The sequence below is a fragment of the Siniperca chuatsi genome, linkage group LG13 (assembly GCF_020085105.1).
Source record: "Siniperca chuatsi isolate FFG_IHB_CAS linkage group LG13, ASM2008510v1, whole genome shotgun sequence".
In the NCBI taxonomy this organism is placed as follows: domain Eukaryota; kingdom Metazoa; phylum Chordata; class Actinopteri; order Centrarchiformes; family Sinipercidae; genus Siniperca; species Siniperca chuatsi.
Genome location: NC_058054.1, coordinates 8,599,099 through 8,623,991, shown reverse-complemented (window position 1 = coordinate 8,623,991; position 24,893 = coordinate 8,599,099). Strand labels below are relative to the sequence as shown.

General features: G+C 39.4%; 1 protein-coding gene across 3 annotated transcripts in view; it reads left to right on the top strand.

The window, feature by feature from the left end:
- LOC122887041 (collagen alpha-1(XI) chain-like) overlaps positions 1 to 24,893 on the top strand; it is an 88,852-nt gene that overhangs the window by 16,888 nt on the left and 47,071 nt on the right. For 2 of the 3 annotated variants that reach the window (XM_044219853.1, XM_044219852.1), the window contains exons 5-23: positions 4,587 to 4,715; positions 8,204 to 8,293; positions 8,736 to 8,828; positions 11,539 to 11,850; positions 13,012 to 13,077; positions 14,195 to 14,236; positions 14,637 to 14,699; positions 17,387 to 17,461; positions 17,888 to 17,971; positions 19,352 to 19,408; positions 20,091 to 20,144; positions 20,323 to 20,376; positions 20,784 to 20,837; positions 20,953 to 21,006; positions 21,690 to 21,743; positions 21,847 to 21,891; positions 22,666 to 22,719; positions 22,799 to 22,843; positions 24,369 to 24,422. In XM_044219853.1, coding sequence (XP_044075788.1) covers positions 4,587 to 4,715; positions 8,204 to 8,293; positions 8,736 to 8,828; positions 11,539 to 11,850; positions 13,012 to 13,077; positions 14,195 to 14,236; positions 14,637 to 14,699; positions 17,387 to 17,461; positions 17,888 to 17,971; positions 19,352 to 19,408; positions 20,091 to 20,144; positions 20,323 to 20,376; positions 20,784 to 20,837; positions 20,953 to 21,006; positions 21,690 to 21,743; positions 21,847 to 21,891; positions 22,666 to 22,719; positions 22,799 to 22,843; positions 24,369 to 24,422 — 1,479 coding nt within the window. The remainder of the gene's footprint in view (positions 1 to 4,586; positions 4,716 to 8,203; positions 8,294 to 8,735; positions 8,829 to 11,538; positions 11,851 to 13,011; positions 13,078 to 14,194; positions 14,237 to 14,636; positions 14,700 to 17,386; positions 17,462 to 17,887; positions 17,972 to 19,351; positions 19,409 to 20,090; positions 20,145 to 20,322; positions 20,377 to 20,783; positions 20,838 to 20,952; positions 21,007 to 21,689; positions 21,744 to 21,846; positions 21,892 to 22,665; positions 22,720 to 22,798; positions 22,844 to 24,368; positions 24,423 to 24,893) is intronic. The other variant, XM_044219855.1, reaches the window with a different exon arrangement.

Here is a 24,893-nt window from a genome sequence, read left to right as displayed (position 1 = left end):
AACCAGGAAATGTTTGGCATTTTTCCTTGAAAAATGATTGAAACAATTAATCAATTATTAAAACAGTTGCAAATCTTGTTTTTTTTTTGTTTTTTTTTTTTTTTGCAACTGACTTATCAATTAATCAACTAATTGTCTTATTTGGCCACATCTAAGTGAAAGTCATTGATGTTTTAAAAGTCAGACATACAACACTCATGACACTCATACAAATAGTTTTTCATTCCTGCTGAGAATCACAGATTGCTGATTCCTATTTTGATGTGTTCACTTTAGGTACAAGCACACATATGGAAATATATTCAGGGGACTGCAGATATGTCCTCTAAATCTGTAGAAACTGCAAAACTACTGCTGCATTTTATAAACCTCCCAGGCAGCACTTTGTCCCAGGATTTGTACTGCCCAAAAAAGGTCTACCAGTCAAATGCTTTAATACATGGTTGAAGGTACATGTGTTAGAACAATGGTTAAAGTAGGAGCATGGCTGGTTATAGGGAGGCAGGATTTGAGTGACGTTTGAGAAGAAGGTCTTCCCTTTAAGGCTTGATTCAGGGCAAAACGTCTTCAGGCCCTTGGGAAAAAAGCCAAAATTGAGGTTGGTATCCCTCCAGAAATTGACACTCTAATGTTGATAAAGTTTATAAATCAAGTATGGTCTTAATTTTGTAGAGTCAAACAGAAACTACATCTTTGTTAATGCCTCCAAATTAGTCTAACAAATGCAGAGTGGGAAAACCCCTGTGCCTCCTGTCATCTCTGATCCGGCGCCAGCAGGAGCTATCTGCATCTCCTCAAAGTTGTGTCTTGATTTTTGAGGTCAGTCGTGCTCTTTTGATTATGGGTGAGGTAATGCACTCTCATAATCAGATGTCCACTATTCACTTGGTCACAATCCCCCTATACCTCTATCCTTCTGAGTGGCATTCAGAAGCTCATATTTCACGTCCTATTAACAATACAGTGCCAAGGACAGATTTCATGGTCTGCTGAGGGCTTGTAATATCGCCCACTATTAGGTGATCATCCATCTGCCAGTTATTTTCCTTAAGTGATTTTTGTTCCTTGTGCGTGTGGGCTGTGCATTGGGAAGGATACTCTTCCCCAGCAGACAGCCAGGGTCACCTAGCCCAGGGACAATCCAGTGGTGTCTGTCCACTGTTTTACATTTCTTAGCTTAAAAGCAGATGTGAAACATGTATGCTTGAGGAAAAACCAGTGGTGCGTTTATTTCCAATACAAAAAAACAGCCATATTATGAAAATGGTTTGCCTGTGGGTGAAATGTAGACGGAAGGAGGGATTCAATGATGATTTAAGTTGCTTCTCTTGTCTTTGATTAGTCAGTCCATCATTTCAGTTTGTCCTTTTATGTACTTTCCCCCCGTCAAATGGTTGTTGTTACAGTGTGAGATGAAGGCTAACATGTGTCGAGGCGCATCGCATTTACACACTCATGCACGCTGTACACAGACCCATTAATAGATTGATTGTAGTGTAGCCTAGACAGATGATTTATCCCATTGTGTCTGTGCCAGCTCTGAGCAGAGCCAGGGCATTGCTGTAAATCATTCCTGGAATTCTGAGGAGGAACCTCAACAGATGCCAGAGAGATGTGCAATACAATCCAGACAATAACATCAACACAAGCACCGAGATGCAGACAAAGGAGACACAGAGGGTAAAAGAAGAGAGGGGGAACGGTGAGGGAGAAGACCATTGGGAAGTATGGGAGCGACTGAAAGTGTGTTTGGTCTCTTGACAAGCCCTGTATGACATTTTTGGACTCCTGCAGATCTTCATCACATACTTGTTTTCTTGTTGTAGTAAATACATTCTTATATACACCTTCTTTTCATGCTAAATATACATATAAACAAAGCTTAAAAATAAAGTGAATGAGTGAGACTGAATGAACATAAAAAGGCTACTGCCCACGCACACAGGAAGACACAGATAGGAGGAAGCAGACAGAGATCTTGCCAAATGCAATGTGTCTATGTTTTTAACTGTCCTCTCTGTTTCTGGCTTTGACTTTGGATCCATTTTTGCTAAATTACAAAAAGGACATACAGTATGAAGTGGCTGAATGACATGAATGTCATTCATTTGAGACCTTCTATTTGTCATTGTAGTTGTTCTCGTAGTAGGAGGTTCAGAAGGTGCAGGGTGAACTCATGTGTATTTTCCCCTTTTTGAGTGTAGGTTCAATAAGCACAAATTCTCTTTTGCAGAAACGCCCTGCTCCGCACTTCAGTTAAACACATTCACACCTGGAAGTGGCCCAGTACAACCACAGTTTAATCTTTTGGCCACAGTTGGGCATTAAATGCCTTGCTCAAAGAGCTGTTTTCACTCTCCCCACCCAAATTTCACTCTCCCCACCCAAATTTATTCTGCAGTCTGAGGATCGAACTGAAAACCTTTTAGTCATACATGTTTGCTATAGGCCACTGCTGCCCACACTTATTTTAATTAGGGGGCTGTGAGTGCAGAGGAGAGGAAGCGAAACTTTAATTTAATTTAATTCAATATACGGTACTTCTTTGTTTGCTTTGAAAATTATTTAAATTCTTTTACAATTATATTTCTTCTTCTTGCAGTTGTTAGCTTCCCATCTCCAAACCTGATACAGACAAGGGTTGAAATGTTCAGATCATGGGTCTTTGAAACAAGTGTGTAATTTTTTCACATTTTATTACCACCTATGTGGGCGGGATCTTTTCTTCCGTAATGAGACCTCAGGTACATTTTACTCCAAGATTCTGTAAATTCTCTGTAGAGATTCTCCACCCCTGATACCTCACAGAGTCTGGTGGAAGGTAAAGGAATCCCACACAGGTTATATTGTAGAATGACCCATGTATATAAAATCTATTATGTATGTGTTTTATCACGGGAAGGGGGATGTGCAAGTGAGTGATAACCAAATGTAACTTATTATAGCATTAATGGCACAACAGGTAACAACAATAGGTGGACTGAAGCTTACTCAGCACGCATGCATTAGTCCATATGTAAAATTTAAGCCCTTGTTTGGGTTGTTCAATTGTTGAGATTTACTGGTCACATATGATGGGAGCATGGGACAGTGAATATCTAATGTGTTCCAGAAGTCTAAGCTTGTACAAATGTTGCCTCCTGTAATTTAATGCAATCTGCATGTATGTGCTTCCTCTTTAGGGGCCACCATGATCACAGCCTTCTTTCACCTTTACACAGCAGCACTTGGGTTATTTTCCCTATTTATTTGCCTTCTTTGTTACCTACTCTGGGTGGATTCTGAAAAAGGTTAGCTGAGGTGCCCATATGGTAGATATTTTATAGATAACATGCTCCACATCAGTGGCATAGCAGTTCCTGGTGTAGAAATTCCTTAGGAGACGATCATGGAAAAAGAGCCTTTGGCTGGTGGAAGGGTTGGGAGCAGGGATCTAATTTCCTTTTCCAAAAGCACATGAAAAACAGACGGCCTCAGATAAGTACAGACCTTGGTTATGTATCTGCTGTGTAAGGGAACTTGCTATCCCTAATGGCTGAGTGAGGGGACTATACAATAGTTTTTTTTAAAAGCTTACAGACTCCCCTCAAGCCTTGATTTATTCCATAAAGTTATATGTAATTAATAGTCAAGAGACTAATGCCTCTAGTACTGTACAACATCTGCCTTGTTGTTTTATTGTCACATTTTATTATCACCACATCGGTGCAAAGCTGGGGCAATCAAGCAAGGATGAATAGGTGCATACTTCATGGACATTAACATTTGGTTTCTATTTGTAATCATGAAAGAAAGAAGAAATGGACAATGTGAGTGGTCTCTGGAGTTATTTTGGGTATCAGGGCTCAGGAAACAAAAGTCACCTTCTTTTACTGCACATGTAATGTTAGCTGATTGGCCGTTGAAGCACTTCCAAGGCTTGGATGGGCATAAAATTCAAGTTGAATCCTCAGTACAAAAGATTAACAACTGTCAGAAAATACCTATTTCTTTGATCAAAAAGTCAAACTCTGAGTACATAAAAAAAGAGTGGTCAACTACAACCCCCAAGGAGCATTTCATATCCAATCAGAGTTTAAAAATCCTGTTACGAAAGTGTGCTGTTAACAGCGAGTGGAAGCTAAAGATAACCCATTGTAGAATCCTTTTACTACATTCAGTGTAAATCCATTCACTTTTGGATTCTGGATCAATTTTGGATGAATTCAGCTATTGTGCCTTGTTTTGTTCCCAATTGCAATGATTATGTGTTCTGAATTGGCTACAGCTCTTATTCATGCCCTTCTCCTCAATAGCAACAGTGGCTAAGGCTCTTCGGTAATGTAGTATTAGCCATTTGCCAACCAAAACTGGAAAAACTTGATTTCTCACTGTGGAGTTTGGCCATAACATAAACCTATAAAATTGTAAATTCAGAATCCCTGTTTTTATGTTGGGGAACAGGATAAAAGAGGATAAAAGAAAACTTTGACATGGGAATTTATAGTGGGAAAAAATACTTCACAATTCTTGTCTCTATAGCCTGTAAAATTTGTTGACATGGCTTCACCTGACATGCTGCTTTTCTTTTTCTTCTCCTCTTTCAGGGTGACATCCAGCAGCTGCTGATAGTGGCAGACCCCAGGGCAGCCTATGACTACTGTGAACACTACAGCCCAGACTGTGAAACCCCCAACCACCACGACACCCCCCAGGCTCAGGAACCTGAGGATGAGGTCAGTATCTGGAGGGGGAAGAAGGCAGGCTAGGGGAGATGGATTTAGGAGTAGAGATCAGCTGAGGGGAGTGGTTGTCTGGAGGGAGGGAAGAAAGAAGAGAGAGTTGGGAGAGAGGAGGGGGAAGTATGGAGGGTTTTAGAGAAAGTTGGATTGGGGAGAGGAAGGGAGGAATCGTAGCGAGGGAAGGAAGAAGGGAAACGAAGAGAGAGAATATGGGAGCTGGAGTTTGAGATTTAGAAAGGATGATAACAGGAATTTGGCCTTCAGACTTGGGTGTTGTTAGTAAAAGTTAGGAACCAAAAGATGAAGTATGAGAATCAATAAGGAGGCTTGGATGGATGACAATGAAGTAGATCAATACGAAAGACAATGTGACTTAAAGTCAAACAGAAATTTGAATTCTCCTCACTTTTTGTGTAAGGAAATTAAAACTATAATGATACTACAACTGCATATGGGCATATTTTTCCATTTTTCAAAAGAGGATAAAACTGGCTTTGGACATATCTGTGGAAGCAAAATCTAAGCCTCTAGGTGACTTAGATTTGCCATGTATAGCTAACAAAAATTAATACAAGATATTTCCCCCCTTTTTAAACTAGTATACATAGTATTAGTTATGTACCGTTAGCAATTTAAGGGATCTGTCCCATTGTAACAATAAACATTGTGAAGGACCCATCATGCTGTTAAGTTTGTATTCCACTTGGAACGTGGAAACTAGCAAGCTAGGCTATAGCTCTCACTCGGAAAGTAGAAGCTACTTAGCCAGGCTTGCTAACGTTAGCACTGAGTCCCACCAGACTTTTCTTTTTGTTCATGTTATTTCAATAACTGCTGAGTCATCAGCAGTCCCTGCACACTAAGTGTTGTATTTGTCCCACATTATACAAAGGAGGGGGTCTTGCTAGCGTTAGCAGTCTCAGCTTCATGGGTCCAGATTCGGGGTTGGGTAGTCCAGGGTATTTGAGATACACCAGCTAAACACATCCACACAGTTTTCCTGTTTCCCCACCCCCATTTTGAACATTTTTCTTGAAACACTTCTGTAACATAAACAATGGTCTGAGACAGCTAGATAAAATTTGCCCTGGTATAAGCCAGTGCATTTTCAGTCTGCTAGAAATACAAAAAAAGCACAAAATATTCTCTGAACATTTTTACAAACCATCAAGTACTTTGACAGAGACTTGTACGAGTTCCTATGTCAACTCTAATCTGTCTCTTTCTTTAGTCTGTGTTTTACTGGTGGAAACATGCTGACATATCAAAATACATTGTTGAGTTTGAACTCATCTTCTGAAATAAAATTGTATTTACTGGCCCGAAAACATCCCTTGTAGTCTCTTTAGCCAGATCTCCTCATTGAAATACAGTGATTTGTGTCAGGGCCTCATTTTTCTTTTTTCATCTTCATTTTTTGTTATTTTGCTGGTTCAAGCCTTTTTGTCGACTGACATTTTCCTTCAGTATTTCACTAAATAACTGATGAGCTCACACTGGAAACTTTTCCTTCTTCCCTGCCACGAAGTCTGAGCCCACTTTGGAGTGGCCCTGTGATTTATATCACTAACGAGTTCTGCAGGCTCTGCCCAGACTCCCAGGGAAATTTAAGCTTTTCCTTCCCCAGCCAGACTCCCAGTACCTGGAAAAGTAGACTTTAGTCCCTGGTTCAAGAAAAAATCAGGAGCCGGTTCTCTATTTGAAAATATTGGCTGTACAGTGGGTACCATGTCCTGGAAAATATTGCTTCATCATCAAGTTACTCTTCAACGCCAAGACAAGGAGCTTGTCAATTCTAAATAGACAGCAGGGAGCAGTTTGGATGCAAGAACATTGTAAATCTGGTTTATTCATTGTTGGTTTCTGTACAGTTGTAACAGGAATGTTTTTCCTACATTCCAACGCAGTATTTTAAAGACAACTAAAAAAAAAAAATCATCCAGAAGATAAATCACTGTTGTAGAAGTTCAAACTTTAACTGTAAAAAGTGTTTGTGTACGTTGAGCTCTGAACTTCTATCTGTCAATATTTCTTATACTGAACCTCTACAATTTTATAAAAGCATAGCTATGACCTTGGCCTCTGAAGATGCTCCTTGACCTGAAGTACACTGCAGTTGCAGTCGTCAGCCACATGTCCACAGCTGGATTAAAAGAGGAAGAGAGAGTGATGCAGGAGGAGGAAGGGGGAGCTTTTTATGAGCACACTTCAGTATTTACGCCTTTCATCCGAGCCTGCGGTGAAGGCCTCCAGCTCAGCCAAGCACTTCAACACCATAAATCTTTATAAATCCTTCCTTCATTCTCTATCTTTCTCTGTATTTCTCTCTGACCCTCTCCTTCTCTCCTCTCAGTCAGTCTAGTTGGTCTGGCCAGGGCTTCTCTCTTGTGTGACCCTTCTCTCTCTCTGGGCCACTGAATGGAGGCCAGGCCAGCATTGCAGCAGCCTGTGGATCTTGTATTATTTTTATGAGTTTAGCAGTCGTCCAGGGACTAATATTTATCCCTGCGCTGATAGAGTTGGGCTGGTCTGTTAACTTAATTTACCTTGCCTTTTTTTTTGACAGTGTTAGTAGAACTAAAAGAAAAGGGCAGATCAGGAGGAAATCTTGACATAGGGCTAAAGTGGCTAAATTGCATAATATTAAATGGGTTGTGGGCAGTGCGCCAATAAATGCCCATAAAAATTGGTGATTTAAAGGAATACGCTTATTCGCTTGAGTTAGATGAGAAGATCAATACCACTCTCATGTCTGTATGATTAATATGAAGCTGGAGCCAGGAGACGATTAGCCTAGCTTAGCATAAAGACTAGAAGCAGGGGGAAACAGCAACTTAACGTTTTTACATTTCAGTTTTTGTACAGATTAAACAAACAACATATAACATGTTAATTAGTGAGCTTTAGAGATGCTTGTAGGCTGTCTTTTTAACTCTTGTGAAGAAAGTGAATAAGCGTATCTCCCCAAATGTCGAACTATTCTTTTAAGGTAATATAACTTCAGTCTTATATCATTAATTTTCCAACATGCGATGAGTCAAGACAGTTTAAGATTTCTGTTTTAAAGGGCCCATTGGCGTCACATTAACCGTCTAACATCCTGTTGGAAGCAAACAAGAATCTTAACTGGTGTTTGCATGGTTACACACATGAACCTTTCAATAGGGTCATGTGAGGCTCAGGGGGATTGGATGGAAGGGAAGCAAGGATTGCAGCTGTCATCCATATGCAAAATTGTTCAGTTTTCTAATATGGATGTTATATTTCTTGTACTACATTTTAATATGTTATTTCCAAAATAGCATGACGACAAAATATTTTAATCATTTAATGGTTTAAAAATATTTTTAAACTGTTTTAAGAATGAGAAGCTCTTACATGCCATGTAAATAATGTGCAACATGTCTCTGAGACATTGTGCTGCCTTATTTACATGATTGCACTAATTAAATGATTGCCACCCTGCCCCTTTTCCCTTACAGTACACTAACTATGAATTTGGTGAGTTCTATGACTACATTGAAGGAGAGTTAACCACTGGCGCTCCCCCAACTGAAAGAGCCAAGACTGAGGTAACTCTTGACCAATACAGTTAGCATGGATGTTGCCATGAATAACACATCTTCAAGCACTTGATCTCTTGTTGTCAACCTTGTCCATCTCTTTTTCCTTATTTTCAATCTTCAATTCTCTCTCTTACCCTCTCGTTCTCCTCTTTTCTTCCCCCACTTCTTGCTTTGTCTTAATGTCTGACATAAATTTTATTTGATCTTTTTTTTTTAACTTAAATATAATATATACTACACATTTCAAACATATCATGACTATTATAACACTTGTTTTGAAGCTCCCCAAATGTATAGAAGATAATCATATCACCCTTACATTGATCATGTTCTTGGTGTTGTTGAAAGAAACTAAATAGATATGTGCATTAACAAAAGCTCTTGAATATAACCTGAACTTGAATTTACCCATCTCAGATATGTGTGTGCTGTTCTTGCCTGATTTCAGACAAATGTGGACTATTATACGGGTGAGTATGACTACACCACAGTGGAAGAAAGTCCACCAGAAACTCCCACTGAGACTACAGGACAAGACCAGGTAACTAAAAAAATGCAGATTTTTCATAAAGATCAAGACTTAATAATTTTCTTCATTTTTGTCAACACGAGGAGATATGAACCATGAACATGAAGCATGTTTGATAACTCTGCTTCAGTAAAGTACAGTACGAAATGACAATCAAAGTACTTTATAATTTAACCATTTGTTTGATTATTTCAGCAGCAGCCAGTAGAGGCACAGAGACATTAAGGATTATTTCTGGTCACTCATATGCCACATATGAAATATCCAAACTGTCATGTTACAAGATGTAATATTAGGTTTGGAAATGTTTCACTTTACTGTACCCATTTATACGATACAGTCAGCGGATTTTAAGGACATTTGGAAAAATTATGAGAGATTATATGGTAAAAGGCTGTGAAAATTCTGGACACTAAATTCAATTTCTAGGAAAACATGGTAACAGCTGTAGATAGTTAGTAGTTGGTCTACAACCTCAGTTGGTATTATAATGTAGAATTATTTGCATTCTTGATTTTTGTGAAATCAGAACAGTTTGGACCACAGAAATATTTACCCCGTGGGATACACTTTTTATTATAGTGGGAAATTATCTGTGCATCACTGACTTTAAACATCCATCCATCCAATTAACATCCAGATTCCTAATTATATAATTACTGGTTTAAAATGAAATTTCAGTAAAACTACTTGGGAGATTAACAAACAACAAAACATATTTTTATGATCGTCTTTGGAGGTTGAAATCCAACAAGTCCTCACTAAGATCAAACTGCTCACTCTACTCCTTGATTTCCATGAGAAACCGGCTCCATCAAACAGAGTCTGGATAAAGGCCGAAGTAGGAAAACTTTGTCATTTAATGAACCGTAACCAATGGAAAATCAGTAGACAGACGCATCCCCTATGTTTCTGCCATATCCTGAATTTGGCAGATCCTGTCTTAATTTGTGCTAAACCATCACATAAAACACAACATAATGAGGAACATTTGGGGGTTAAACTAAAACAATACGGCCGTGTGCTCCGCCAGCCAAATGTCTGGCGATTGCATTGTGATGTACCTTGAGGTGGATAACGCAGCTTCAATCAGCTTGAGACATTAAATTCATTTAAAATGACAGGCCAGAGGGCTAACCACAGAAACTAAACTTGTCCCATGTTGGAACACTTGTCTGATTACTGAGGACTGTGATGAACTGGACAACTTTTAGACAATGTTATAGAATCATATTGCCCATAGACCTAACACAATATACAAAATACTATTGGTGGATGCTTTGAATAAGTGTGTTGCAGTATTGTGTTGTCAGTGGATGGCTAAAGCCCTGAACCTGGCAATATAACTGCTATGCTCTACAGTCTGTACATGCATTTGTTCCTTTTTAGTGGCATTTTGCACTGGGTGTCTCTTTTTATTACTGCTTGAAGGTACTGTATTTTCTGCTAGTTCAGCATGTTGTTCAAAATATTACCAACTCTTGAGTCTAACCTAGATTTAGCCATGGGTTGTGGTTTGTAAGATGTCCAGCTGTGGAATGTACTTTTTTGTAATGATATACAATAAATGTACTTTGTAATAAATAGGATCAGAGATTCTTTTGCGAGTGATTAACCAGTAGGCTACAGTATAGCGAAATGGACTGGTGACTTAAAAGTGTATGTAAATCCTTAAAAGGTATCTGATTCATTGAATGTTTAGAACATGGAAGTACTCTCACAGAATGTTTACCCTCTATTAATTCTGCCTAAGAAATCTTGGACTATAAAGAGATTCCATGAAGTGAACAATCACTTTGATTGATTATTCTTTGCAATGTGCTCAAATGCAAGTTGTTGTTGCCTGGATATTTTCTCTACATACTCACTCAAGACATTGCCAATATTTGATGTCTATTGATGCATTTGAGTGTAACACTGATTGACATCTTTCAACAAGCTGAGCAAAGTCTGATTTACAAGGCAAAACAAAGTGGAATTGTTCTTGTACAATCATGTTTCCTCAGTGCGTCAGATTATGTGCAAACACCAGATTAAACATATGAACGTCTTGCTATTGTTTCTTTTTTCTTCTTCTTAAAGTTCTTAAAGAGTACTGCTTTTTACAAATTCCGCTCTGATTTTCACTTCACTGGATCCTTAATAGTTCTTAAAAGTTGTTGTTTGTGTAAATATTTGTATTTAAGATTATGCTGTTTAAATTACCTCATTAGTCTGTCATACAGTAATTTTACAGCATGAATATATTTTACAGTATACACCGCTTTTTTTCTCCATATTGCACCATATATTTTACTGTTTACTTTTTCAAAACATCAATGTGTCAATAGTTTGGGACATCTCACTCTATCTCATCTTCCTACTACAGAGAAACTATTCCTAATACAAAATATGATTATAGATGCTAATGTTAATAACAGTGCCTGTTGACAAAACATATGTGGAGTTTCACATATGTTGAGTTTTGGATGCTGTCCGAAATTAGAACCATGACATATGCACAACTAAGTTGAAAATTCTTTAATGGAGTTTCACTTAGTTGGTGCCCAATAATATCAATGTAATGTGCTAAAAACTAATGCCCTGACTGTGAATCATGTTATAAAAAACATGTGAATCATTGACGCTGTTCACATGGTTTAATTTCACTAACCAAACCTCCATGTTCCCTCCCATCTTAAAAACCCCTGCCCCATCTTTGCGATGCCTGGATTGATCCCAGGGCTATGAAGGAGAAATAGTGGATGATTACATCACCGGTGTGGAAGAGGTCGGGGTGGACCCCACCGTTGCTGTGGAAACTGCTGTCTCAGTGGACACCAAAGAGAAGGTGGATCCTGCCACTGATGTGTATGAGTTTAAGGAATACGACCTGAAGGAATATGACAACAAAGAGTTTGTAGAAAAGCCATACGAATATGGTGATTATGGCAATTATGGCCCCATTGACGCGAAGCCTACATCTGCAACATATGATGAAGAGGAAGAGTTTGGTCCTGGTGTTCCAGCGGAGACCAACATCAGAGAGAGCAGTGTAAGTGCTGGAGTTGTTAGTGGTGATGGGGGGAGGGGGATGGAGGTGGTGATCAGGAATGTAGAAAGATGGATATGCTGATGCCATTTGTTTGATGGGTTGTTTGCGGTGCCCTTTTTGTTTGTTGTTTCTAATGGTATCGAGTTATAGCTTGGAACATTCTGCATGCACATGCACCAAACACAAATACACCAGCAAGCACAAACACAAGGCTCCTACACATAAACAGAGGTTGACGCTGCTGTCAGTTCAGACACACCCTCCTTAACCTCTTGGCCTCAGTGACCTCTGCTGTTTATCGAAAACATGCTCCTCCCTGATTATCCCACCAATTATCTGTTTGGATTAGCTGATGACAAACTAAGTCTTTGGCAATGTTTCTTTCATCAAATCCATCTAGATCAAAATCTAAAACCAGACAGAAATATCTGCTGAGCCAGTGTCTATCATGACTTGTGTCCAGCCCCCTTCCTTGCCTCAGGATCCAGATTCTCAGAGGCAGGAAGTGACACAGTCCCTGTCTGGATGTTGGCTTGAGATCTGTCTGCCTTGGGTTAATCTGAACCACTCTAATAGTGCTCTCCACTCTACAATCTCAGGACACCGCAGCCCTACTCCATGACTTTTTCAAAAAGAGTTTCCTCTTCAGGCTAAATTGTACAATCTAGTGGTTTTTGGACACACTGCTGTAGGTGGTTTGTGAATTCTTCTCATGTGAAGTCATTGTATGGATAGTGTCAGGTAACGACCTCTGCATTTGTGCACAGTTGGGGTCTTTTTTTTGCACTTCCTGGCTTTAGGGAAGCTTAATAAATAGGAGTCAGACCAAAGTCAAAATTATAGCTTCTTGCAAAGTGATTCTTGAGGTTTATTTTTCCAGCATGCAGAAAAAAAATCAGCTTTTTGCCTTGAGAACTACCTAAATCCTTTAAAGCATGCAGAACACTAGTCAGCATTTTGCTGAGCGTTTCTTAGCAGTTTTGTTGGGGTTTTATGTAACCTCTATAAAAGAGAAGACACCCAACAGGACAGGGCATCTGCTGCTCACTGGCCTCAGTTTTTCCATTTTTGGCTTTCAGACCATTGCTGCTCTGCCATTACATATAAATGTCTGGTCTGTTACTGTGTAAAAAGCTCACCTGGTCTGTCTTATGTCTGTAGGTGGGTGGAGGTCAGAGTTACCTGGGAGAAAAAGGAGAGAAGGGTGAACCTGCCGTCATTGAGCCAGTAAGTGAAGTATTACACTGCTGTGTTTTAATTCTGATGATAAACCTCATTGTTGAAGAGGAAAGTAGCTTTGTCCAAGCTACTTTTGTGTACCAAGGTAAATGTATTAGAAAACAACATCCAAGAATGGGTTCACACTTTAAGATAATACAGTTTACTTGGCCCGCTATAAGTATAGGATGTTTGCTAGTAGCTAAATGAAAAATGTATATATCTGTCTAGCTATCTAGCTATTATCTGTCTAGCTAGTTGCTATATAGCTAGCAAGCGACATTCTTCCTCAAATTAATGCTTCATTAATCCTACAACTAATTTGATATGAACATTAGTACTTTACTTCTATCTAGCTCATATCTGTATATAAAGCAAGCTAGCTAGCTGTTAGCTGTCTGGGCTAGCTAGCCAGAATTATATCTATCATTCTGTCTGTTGTTTGGTTGGTCTGTTATTTCAGCCAACACAATGTTCAGATAAGTGGCATATTTCAAATTTAATGTTGACTGGCTTTCTTATTGACTGAGACTTTCCAACAGTTGCACACAGTGATTTATAAGTCTATAAAAGTCTTACGTCCTACCTAAGATTCTCTGCATATTTTCTGGTGAATATAACATTGTTTTATTTTATCTGTTCTCTTGAACAAATAAAAGAACATATATTTCTTTCATATCTGATTTACATCCATATTTATGTATGTTTATTCCAGTTTCAGTGCAAATTAACTTAAGATCATCTTTAACTAAAGCAGTTAAAACCAACGGCCATAGACAAAACAACCGCTGTCTACACAAAATGCCACACTACATAAGTTCTTTAGAGAGCCATCCTATACAATTTGCCACTACAGGCTAAACATTGACTAAAATAGAAGCTACAGTTAACGTCTCCCATACCATCTGTACCACCACAGGCTCTCATCCAAAGCACACACACACATTATAGAATAGACCATCAGATAGCTGAATCATTGTTAACATCTTGAGCTTGTAGCTATAAGTAAACTCCTCAACCTCAAACTCAAAGCACCTACTGGCTTTCATTTTCCCCCCATTCTCCATTGCCTGTGGATTTACGGGCTGCCCTGTAATGCTACTGTATCCACTCTTTCGTTTTTCAGGGGATGCTTATAGAAGGACCCCAAGGAGCCCCCGGCCAAGCAGTGAGTATCACGTTCTCCCACACTCCTGTCTGCCTTCCACAGATGGAGAACAGCTAAAGAGGGAAAAAATGTCTTTATGGAAAGAGCATCAGCCCTGATCGCCAGTGAAGCTTGAGTTGGGAGAGACAGTCAAAATGTGTATTTGTGCATGAATGTGTGTCTCTGTGTCTGTCTGTGTGAGTGCAAGAGAGAGAAAGAAGGGGGCTACTTTATATTTTGAGGCTTATTTCTTTTTGAACCCATGTCTTTGCGTCTGTCTTTGTTGGCCTATGCATGTGAAGTATTGGATAGACTGATTGTGGTGGGAATGCTGGTAAGCAGCAGTTTGGGATATAATATGCTAAGTGTGTGTGTGTGTGTGTGTGTGTGTGTGTGTGTGTGTGTGTGTGTGTGATCTCAGGGTCTTCCTGGTGCCCCAGGATTGCAGGGTCCCCCAGGTCCCGCAGGAGATCATGGTGAGAGGGTGAGTAAAGGCTGGCCTCATTTCACAGCTGATTACAGATGTTTCTGAGACGCTCGGTCACCCATTCTCCACTCATGGACAACATTAAAATTTAACAACTAGTTAATTTTACTAAAAGAAGAATGAAACATATTTGTTGCCATCAATTTAGATTTCAGATATGTTGTATATCAACCAAAACACAAAGTTTTTCAGGCTATAATTGATACAAAATGTACTGAAATACTAACTTTAACTTTAGCCATTCATCTTACTTGTGAAATACTGGGATCAGCACATATATCAACGCCCCTGCATGTGTGTGTTCTTTATTGGGTAGCTGTGAAGTACAGTCTCAATGCCATGGAATGAATAATACAATTGGACTCAGCTTGCTACTACAGCAGTAGGGGGGATTAGCAACGAGTGGTGCAGGGACATGAGATGCCCATAAACTGTCAATATAGCAACAAAGAAAAGTTCTGAGAAACAGCTGTTTTGGTATGCTACAGGACTTGTGAGAAGTTCACGGAGTTTGCTATAAAATATGTAGATGCCTAAACTTTCTCAAACCATTTTTCCCAGCACCGTGGGATTGCACTCATTTATTTGATTGATTGGATGACACAGAATAAGTGCCTGTCCCCTCCAGAAGGCTGGATCTCAGCTTGCCTTTCCCAAATGTGGTGATTGCCCCGCACCCCACTTTTTTTCATTTCATCACCCTTTTAGCACATCTACGTGTTCTGTCTCTGGAGGTTAACCCTTTAATTGCCAACAAAAAATACCCTAACACGCCTCCTCCAGTATGACCAGCAGACGTTGCCCATACAAAAGGCTTATTGTTCCACAGGGTCATCAAGTGATCAGAAAATATTTTGTTGGTTTAAAAGTCTCTCCCCCTCCCTTCATTTCCTCCCATGGGAAACGGTCTTGCTGAGGATTGACAGGGGGATTAAAAGCGCCTCGTTTCTCTAGTCTTGTGGTTTTCCGTTGCGCAGTATCCGCCTGGACCCAACATTTGATCGGCTCATTTCTCTCATAATCACCGTCTCCCTCCTTTCCACTCAAACACCACTTTTCCACCATCATTAACACTAGATGTCGCTATGCTAACTATAACAGCAATGTATGGAGAGTATTTACCACCTCTGGGAAAAGGCAGATGGGAACACATGGCATCAATTTTAGCCAGCAGTCTGAGATTGCTGCACATGACAAGACTGCTAAATAGATTCTGGTTTGTCTGGAAACACCAGGTACTACTTAGTCTTGATCTTTTTAGATACGTTTTAGTCTCCATTACAATTTAACTGTCTATTTGTATTATTCAGTATGAGCAACTTTTATGCGATTATTTTGTTTTTTAGAAGTTTTTAGCCACACATGGCTCCAAGGATGTTAGTCAGTTCATCAGTGAAATATTTCCACAACAACTTTTGGATAGATTGCCATGAATTTTGGTACAGCCTTTCATTGTCCCCAGATGATGAATCCTAAAGACTTTGGTCAACCCTTGACTTTTCATCTGGTGCCAAAGACGCTTTTCCACCTGTCCAAAACCTTTGTTCATGACAATATTGTTGTAAGCCTTGATGCCTCAGCTGTGCTTTGACCTTAGGATGCTAACACCCGACACTTTTCATTCTTAAAGTTAAAGTTATTAGCATGTGAAAATGCAAAGGTAAGCATGTAAACAGGCAATGCTAAAGATGGCATGTTAGCAAGCCACTATTAACGTTAAGTTTAAAACACCTAGCCTATAAGCTGAGGCAGAGAGAGTACAGCTTAGAATGAGAAATACAGCTGAAGGCTGACAAAGCACAGCAAGTCTGACAAACCTAGTCGGAGATGTCCTAAAATAGCCAACGTAATGAGAATGAGTCCTTTTTCATTTATGTAACAATGTAATCTCTCATCTGGTGCCACCCATAGGCCAACCATTTTTTGCCCCACTAGTGGTAAGCATCTAAGAATAACAAAACTTTCCCTCTCCATTTTTCATCTATTGAACAATTGTGTTTTCTGGTCTCTAATGAGCATTATAGCCTCACAGGGCCATAGCTGTGGATTTCTAGTCTCGTTATAAAGTGCTCTCCTGCAGGCAACATCCCTAGGCCAGCTCAATTAAAATACATTATTTTGTCTTTACTCGTGATTGAATCCCCTGTCTTATTCTTCTGAGTAGGCTTAGTCATTTATCTTTTTGGAATAAGCAACAACAGTGTAGCAAAGCACCTTCCCATTGAAATTATTCTTGTAGATAAAGAAGGGGTTTGCTGTGAACATAGTTGTTCAGTCTCTGCACTGTTATTGTTGTTTGTTAGTACTGTTATCATTTTTTTCTTCTTTTCAATTTGCAGAGCACCTCCAAGGGATTATAGAGAAATAATCATGTTATCTCATGGAAAAATATATGACTTGCTTATTAACCACATCTAAGTCATTGTTCCTAGCAACGTTACACACTGGTATACAAGCCAACACAACAATAGTTGATGACTTGAATTCAATAGTTTGAGGATGTGTTTGTCATCAGCAATACTATATAAGTCCTTTTGAATAGCATTGTTGCAGTTATTGGGGATTTTTTATACTTTGGTTTTGTTACTGACCTTAGCTCCAACTGCATTACACATTCACATTGAGACATGATATCTTTGTACTTAGAGAAGAACCAACTCTCTCTCCCTCCTCTGATTTTCCAGGGTCCCCCAGGCCGTCCTGGTCTTCCTGGTTCAGACGGTGTCCCTGGGCCTCCAGGTACCATTCTGATGCTTCCAGTAAGTCCTGCAGCTTTCCAAATGCCCACTGGGCTGTCTGTCTTACTTCCCTCACATACTGTACACCCTTCATCTCAGGCACTAGCCCGTGAACTCGCTTCATTTAGTAAGTTTACCTCATAGCATCACCAGTAGGCCAAGGGATCGCAACCTTATTTTCTTTGTGTTACAAATCACTTACCTTGTAAATGTCAGCCAGTGCAATGGAGTGGAACCAGTGACTGAGGCTTTGAAAAGCTTGGTGACACATATTTGTGTGTGCGTGTGTGTGTGTGTGTGGCCTGGTGACAGCTTTACAGGTTTAACAAAAAAAGATTTGAACACACTCACCAGGGGAGACCATTAGATGTTTCACTCAGTAAAAAGAGACAAGTCAATTTGTTTTTAATTGTGTTTCTTCTGTTCTTCTTGTTTTGTGGTTGACAGTTCCGTGCGGGTGGTGAGGCGCACAAGGGACCTGTGGTATCAGCCCAGGAGGCTCAGGCTCAGGCAATCCTATCTCAGGCTAGGGTAAGTGTCAGTGGTAAATAGGAACCCAGTGCATCGTTCTTGGTTTAGAGGACACTTTACTATGATTTTCTGTGTCTCTGTGTACCAAAAAAGTTTGTAAAATTTTAAATGACCCAGAAAGTGTAGTAAATAATAAAAAGGAGGAATCACTATTCACAAATCCCACTCATCCTATAAAGTGTCTAAATTGCAAAATATGGACCTGTGTGAGTTTAGGTAGAACATAAAGCCACACCAGATGTTCACACTCACTCAGGGGTCTTGATAACCATAGCACCATTGAAAAACAGCTTGAATTATGCGGCTGTAAGCAAGGTGTGATGTATAGTAGAACACATGGAGATCATTAAGTGTTACACAAACACTGAAAATTCACACATTCACAACACTCTATGGAGCTGGAGGGTTGTCAAAACTGGTGTTTAGTAATGTCTTGAAAGCACTTGTCACCTTTCTATATGTGTCTTTTATGCCAGAGGTTTGGCCCGAAGCAGGAAAAAGAAAAAACATGGCAGGAGTTGTAAGTTCTTCAAAATGTAAAGGGAATTCAAGGGACAAATTTCTGAATGTGTGGAATTCTCTTTGACCTATTTGCACTCTGGAAATGTTACCTCACACCTGCGATTAACAGCCACAATGCAAATGTATTCGGTCTTAAGTGTAGCATAGGGCATGAATTGTTTTCCTTTGAATTAGCATATTTGCTCATTCAGAAATAAGGCTTCAAATAAATCCCAGACAGCTTTTTTGGCAGTACAAGACCGTGGTCAACCATGAACAGGAACAAAGACCAGAGTGGTAAATCCTGAACAAGAACAAAGTAAAGTTTACACATTGTAATTTTCTGTAATTGCTATACACAGGCTAAATGGGGGGCTTTTTATTAGTGTTTTCTTTTCTTTATTCCTTTTGGTGTTAGTTGAATCAATGTCAATTTCAATATTACAAATTCCTGCTGTATTACAGGGACTACATGTAACATTTAACATCCATACCACATTCATTTTGCAACATTAGAATAATCCCATAAACAAACGAGAATTTGCACATGATGGTCTTCATTTTGAGATTAAAAAATAATGCCGATTTATTTTCAGAAGTTTCTATCTATTAAATATATCTCCATCAGACTAAGAACATACATTCTGAAGATCACTTCAATGGATGCTAATAAGCTGACTGCAAAGAGAACCTCATAATATGCAGACATGGCTGCTCTTCGAATGCAAAACATACAGTACATTATCATAGTTCCTTGTGTTAGAGGAGGGAATATTACTTTTTGATATATCCAATAGGTGTAGACAGGTATAAATGCCATTTAGTGTCAACATTGTTAGCTGACCAGTGGTTTATGGGTTGTTTCTGTCTGATCCACAGCTTGCTATGAGAGGTCCTCCAGGGCCAGTGGGCATGACAGGAAGATCCGGCCCTCTGGTGAGTAGCTTTTGAAAACCTTCTCTACACATACACACCATTGATCTACTTAGTGTAACATCCATTCGTTTCACAGTTGATGAAAAACACATTTAATGCTTCTTCCTGTGAAGGATTCAACTTCAGGCATTTATAATTTCCTAACACACGCCCCTAAATACATATGCTCAAACACACACCACCCTGCTCCCTATCTGTCTGTGAGCAGATTTGATTTTATTCCATCAACATATGATATCCAGCTTGAATGACTGATAAAAACAAAACAAATACAAAACCTGTTTATTTACATATAGCACATTATTTGTGATACTTACAGGATAATCTCTCGCACATTCTTGAAAACTGATAATAGCAGAAGCCTTCCTCTTGTTTTAGGAGTGTCCTCCACATGACCAGTGTCTTCATGCCTTTTTCAAACAACACATGAATGTTACACTAATCCTGTAATTCTTGGATACCGGAGGGATTTTGTACACATGGAAAGATCCTCCAGGAGGTCTTTCTGTTGTATATTCACAATCCAAGTTTGAAATCTTACATTATGTGTTTGGATTTGCATTCGGTTCTAGTCCAATCTAGATTATACTGGTTTCCTAGCCAAATGATGTGATGACAAAATATTTGGTTTCAGGCATATTCATTCATTAAATCTGTGTGTCTGTCTATATATTTTTAATAGGGAGCTCCTGGTGCTCCTGGACTTAAAGGTGACAGTGGCGATTCTGGACCACAGGTGAGAAGAATATCTTTTTCTTTTTACACAAGGAACCTTTTTTTGTTTAACTTGTACAAAAAGCATAATTTTTCACTTTTATACATCAACTTAACATAACATAACACAACATAAATAATGTTTTAGTCTTCAATGTTTAATGTTTTGTTTATTGAAACATTATATGTTTTCCCCATAGGGACCCAGAGGTCTTCAGGGTGCAACTGGTCCACCAGGGAAATCAGGAAAGAGGGTAAGAGTTCTTTCCAACCAGACCTAATCAGGAGGTTTTTATACTTTAGTTCTTTATTGATTCATCTTCTCCAGAGCAACACTGTGTTGCAACAGAAGATAACGTTTAAATCCCCAAATTTCTAATATTTCACGCCAACAAGAGTGCAAGGATGAATGCTACAGTGCCCAAAGAGAAGAGCCTGTCTAGTTTCAAACATGGCCTTATTTTTAATAAGTCAGCTGCACCCAATAAACGTTTCTGTGTGTTGTGCAAATTCATAAAGTAATGTTTATTCAACTATAAACTAGTTAGAAAAATGATAGCATCTTCTCTTTGTGTATTCTCTAAAATCCATCCAAATATAACTGAATATTTTTCTAATTTGATTTCCATGTTGCCTGACATGATATTTGCGTGTCCTCCAGGGTCGTAATGGAGCTGATGGCGCTCGAGGAATGCCAGGAGAGGCAGGACCCAAGGTAAAGCATACACCAGGTTATATAATAAACCAGTGAGAGGGTGTGGGATGCATTTGAAAAGTTGCTCTGCCAAAGTGATTGATAGAGTTAACCACTCGTCACTTTGCTGTTTCAGGGTGACAGAGGTTTTGACGGCCTTCCTGGTCTTCCTGGAGAAAAAGGGCACAGAGTAAGTACGGGTTTATTTTGGGTTTATTGATGTTTGTTCTCTGACCTTGTTCATTCACCAAGGACTTCTATCTGTCTCCAAAAATAAGATCCTACAGTCTCTTATTTCTAGACCCAAATCCTCATAGATCACAGTCACTGCCGCCCTGTACTCTGTCCTTACAGCAACATCTGAGCTGATTGGTTGTTCAAAGGCTACCTCCCATCCATCTCATGTACACTCCAGTGTTGACAGATATGAATTCTGAACCAGTGGAACTCATTAGGGCGTATGACCCACTTATGAGAGGTGGGACGAACTCCAGAACCACTTTGGTGTTTGTGGAATTTGGGCCTGCGAGAGGACAGAGATCATAGAGGGGTATTTCTAGACAGGCTGTCATGCCTTATCCTATACTGAGTAATTACAGGGACACCAGAGGTAGGCCAGTCCTTATAGAGCACTATAAATAGTGGAAACCATATAGGTCCATGCCAATTGTGGTGACCATGCTTGCTGTAGATTAAAGGCAGTTTTGTTGCCATTTTTGTTGCTCCCTTTTCAACATCGCTTCTCTATGTTTTCTGAATTTCTGACCCATATCATAAGTAAAAATTAGTAGCGTTTTTTTTCTCTCTTAGCTGCAGGGATCAGGCTTGTTGACTCTCTTGTGATATTCCTTTTGTGTGATCTTTTCTCTCCAGGGAGAACAGGGTCCTACAGGTTCTCCAGGACCTCCAGGAGAGGATGGCCCAAGAGTAAGTAATACATCAGCCACCATAGAACTTACCGTTGTTCTCAAAAATCTTAAAAATCACTCTGCACTCCTTAATAACACACTCTTTCACTTTTTATCCAAAGGGTGAAGATGGCCAAGTTGGACAGAGAGGTGTGGCTGGAGAGAGTGTAAGTGTATTTGTTATTATCTGATGACACAGTTGGACAGGATTGTTAAACTGCATCTTATTTAATCAGGACAAAGATAAGTAAGAATATGATAAATATATGACCATCATATCACTCATTTCCTGTGCTACTACTGGCCCCATCCCCTCATTCCTTCCTCCACATTCATTTTGGCAATTATTTCAAGACACAGCCCTCCTCTCTTCTCGCTACTGTAACGGCATTCCTGTCTGCAAGGACCATTGCGTTTGTAATCTCGACCTTGCCAAGACAGAATGGCTCTGAATAATAGATCAGAAAATAGAACTGGGAAATGTGTTGTTCTGTCATTACCCAGGAGAAACTGCCTTATTCTGCCTAGTTCAGTTCAAATGGACCATATAGTTGCATGAGAAAAAGTTGCTCCCTGTCATAACCAAAACAACATTGTCCTTTTAAAGAAATAGTTGCACAGCATTTCATCACACACACTGTCCATAAGATGAAAGAGCACAGTAAGTGCAATGATTTTAAATACGTAACTTAAGATGTTGAGATAAAAAACAACTTTCATGTTCACGCCTGGAAATGCACCTGCAGTTACCATATATGATCACAAGGGGTCGGTATTTTACACACTTAAGTCAAACCAGTTTTAAGTGCACCTAATGTTCAGTATATTATGCTAGTTTTTTAATGGTTGCCTATTTCTAAATACAACACATAGTTTCAGGCTATATATTTAGGTATTATTTTACATAATTTTCTTTAACTTGTGTTTGTCTTGATTTACAGGGTCCTCGAGGTTTGCTTGGACCCAGAGGGTCTGCAGGTCCTGGAGGACAGCGTGTAAGTACACCTCCTATATCACTCAATTCTCCTACTACTCATAATTTGACTTTTCATTGTCAAATTCTGATCTCTTTAGGGTCTTCCTGGACTTGATGGGCAATCTGGTCCCAAAGGAAACATGGTGAGAAAGTTGTTTTGCTCATTTTTAATATCTAGCTAGAGAGAGTATAAAATCAGCTTGTCAGAAAGGGAATTTTCCTGCACACATATGTCAAGACCACCTAGGCAATGTATGTAATGAGGCTGATTGCAGGTCAGTGACCTTTTACCCCTGTGGAACATTACAGTAATGTAGGTCATAGGTCATTTGTAGATTAGAGATGGTAGATGGAGGTAGGGAGTGCCTTATCATAGTTGCCAGACATCCATAAACTACAAAGCCTGCTCTGCTGACTGACTAGGCCATGATGAAGAGGCCTTAAGCTTTAGTAAGGGATGAAACAGAAAAGCCTGTCTGTGCGTGGTCCCATCACGCATCCAGCTTTCCGGAGATTCTCAGTGGGATGTTTGAACGAGGGTAACAGATCATTGGTCAAGACAGCTGGACAAGCCCACACATTTGTTTGTCGTCACTGAGTCACTGAGCCGAAGAAATAAGCAGCAGTTAAAGAGACACAAAACAATAGGAATTTGGTGTGCTTCTCATTAATTTCTCCAAAGTTAGTATTGATCTTGGCATCTCGGCATATTCTAAAAATCAAAGTGGAACACCTGAAAGTATCCACTGTAGTAAAGCTTCCCAAAGGCTTTATAAAACCTTATGGTACTCACACCAGCCTTTAACATGTGGATGTTTTTAAGACATCCTTTATGAGTGAAGAACCCAAATGTTTTTACTGACTACATTTGGATCTTTCCCAGCTTTGTTGTTTTCTTTCAATTTTGCTCTTAAGGCCCTGCTAACAATCACAGTCAGGCAACCTAAAATTCTCTGAATCCAGCATTTGTATTTTGTGTTTGTTGTAACAGCTGGAGCAGGCTGCTTCACAAGGGTCTCGTCTGTTTTTGTATATGTTTGGTTTGTGACACACTAAATCTCAGCAGGAATACCAAACAACCCACCATTCCAGTTAGTCTTATTAGCCTTAATCCATACCCAGATGGCTCTGTAGCCCCAGAGCATGTATTTAGAGAAAGCTGTATTTCATAGCCAAACTTAGATTCTGACCAGCCACCAGATTTTAACTTTGGATAAGGCCAGAAAACAGACAACTCTTCTTCATGAGCCAGCGTATCGCATTTCTCCCCACCATTTGCACCTTTTTGTTTCAGAGTCTTGTCATAGATTGGATAAAGCCAATTCAACCAATTTATCCATGCAAGGTCATACAAAGTTTTCACTAACCCAGTACCACAGTTTTGATGTGGAAAAAGTACATTTTCTTAAATTGATATAGAGACAATTCTTAACATCAAATACATTGGAACAAAAGACACATGGCACCTAGTGACTCTTTAAGGTCTGTTCCTCATTGCATTTATATAAATTTGTCTTCTGTATTGATCTAAATGATCTGAATTATTTGGCAGTATTCTTTCCTTTTCAATAGTTTTGCAGATGAAAAGCATAGAATGAATATAATTGAATCACTTGCAGTCGCTGGAAATATTAATTGTATCCTCCTCTTTTTGTTTGTTATGTACAGGGTCCACAAGGAGAGCCAGGGCCTCCTGGGCAACAGGGTATGCCTGGTCCACATGTAAGTTTCTTTTCTTTCCTCTATTTCTCTTTGCATCTATCTCTTTTTTCTAACCCTGTCTGTCTCTTCTGCTGTGTCCCCCATTCTCTCCTCTCTGCCTCAGTCTGTCCTTTTCATGATCCATCCTCGTTGCTATATAACATTGTGCAACAGGGAGTACTATGAACTCAGATGATCACTCGCACTTCTGTTTTCTTAATCAAACGTTCGCAGACATAGTTTTCTTCTCACAGTTGCAGCCACTTTATGGGAGAATCCACAAAACTAACACCAAAATAGAGCAAAGACTTTACAAGTGTTCATTAACATTGTTTCTCTGCAGTCACGAAGAAGAAAAACATCCTCTCTGTCCTGCTGAGATGAGACATATTGTACTGATTTGATAGCACTTAACCTGATTACGTTGTCCAGTTTGTGGCACAGCGAAAAATATTCCATTTTGGAGTCATCTTTAATACAAAACAGTACACT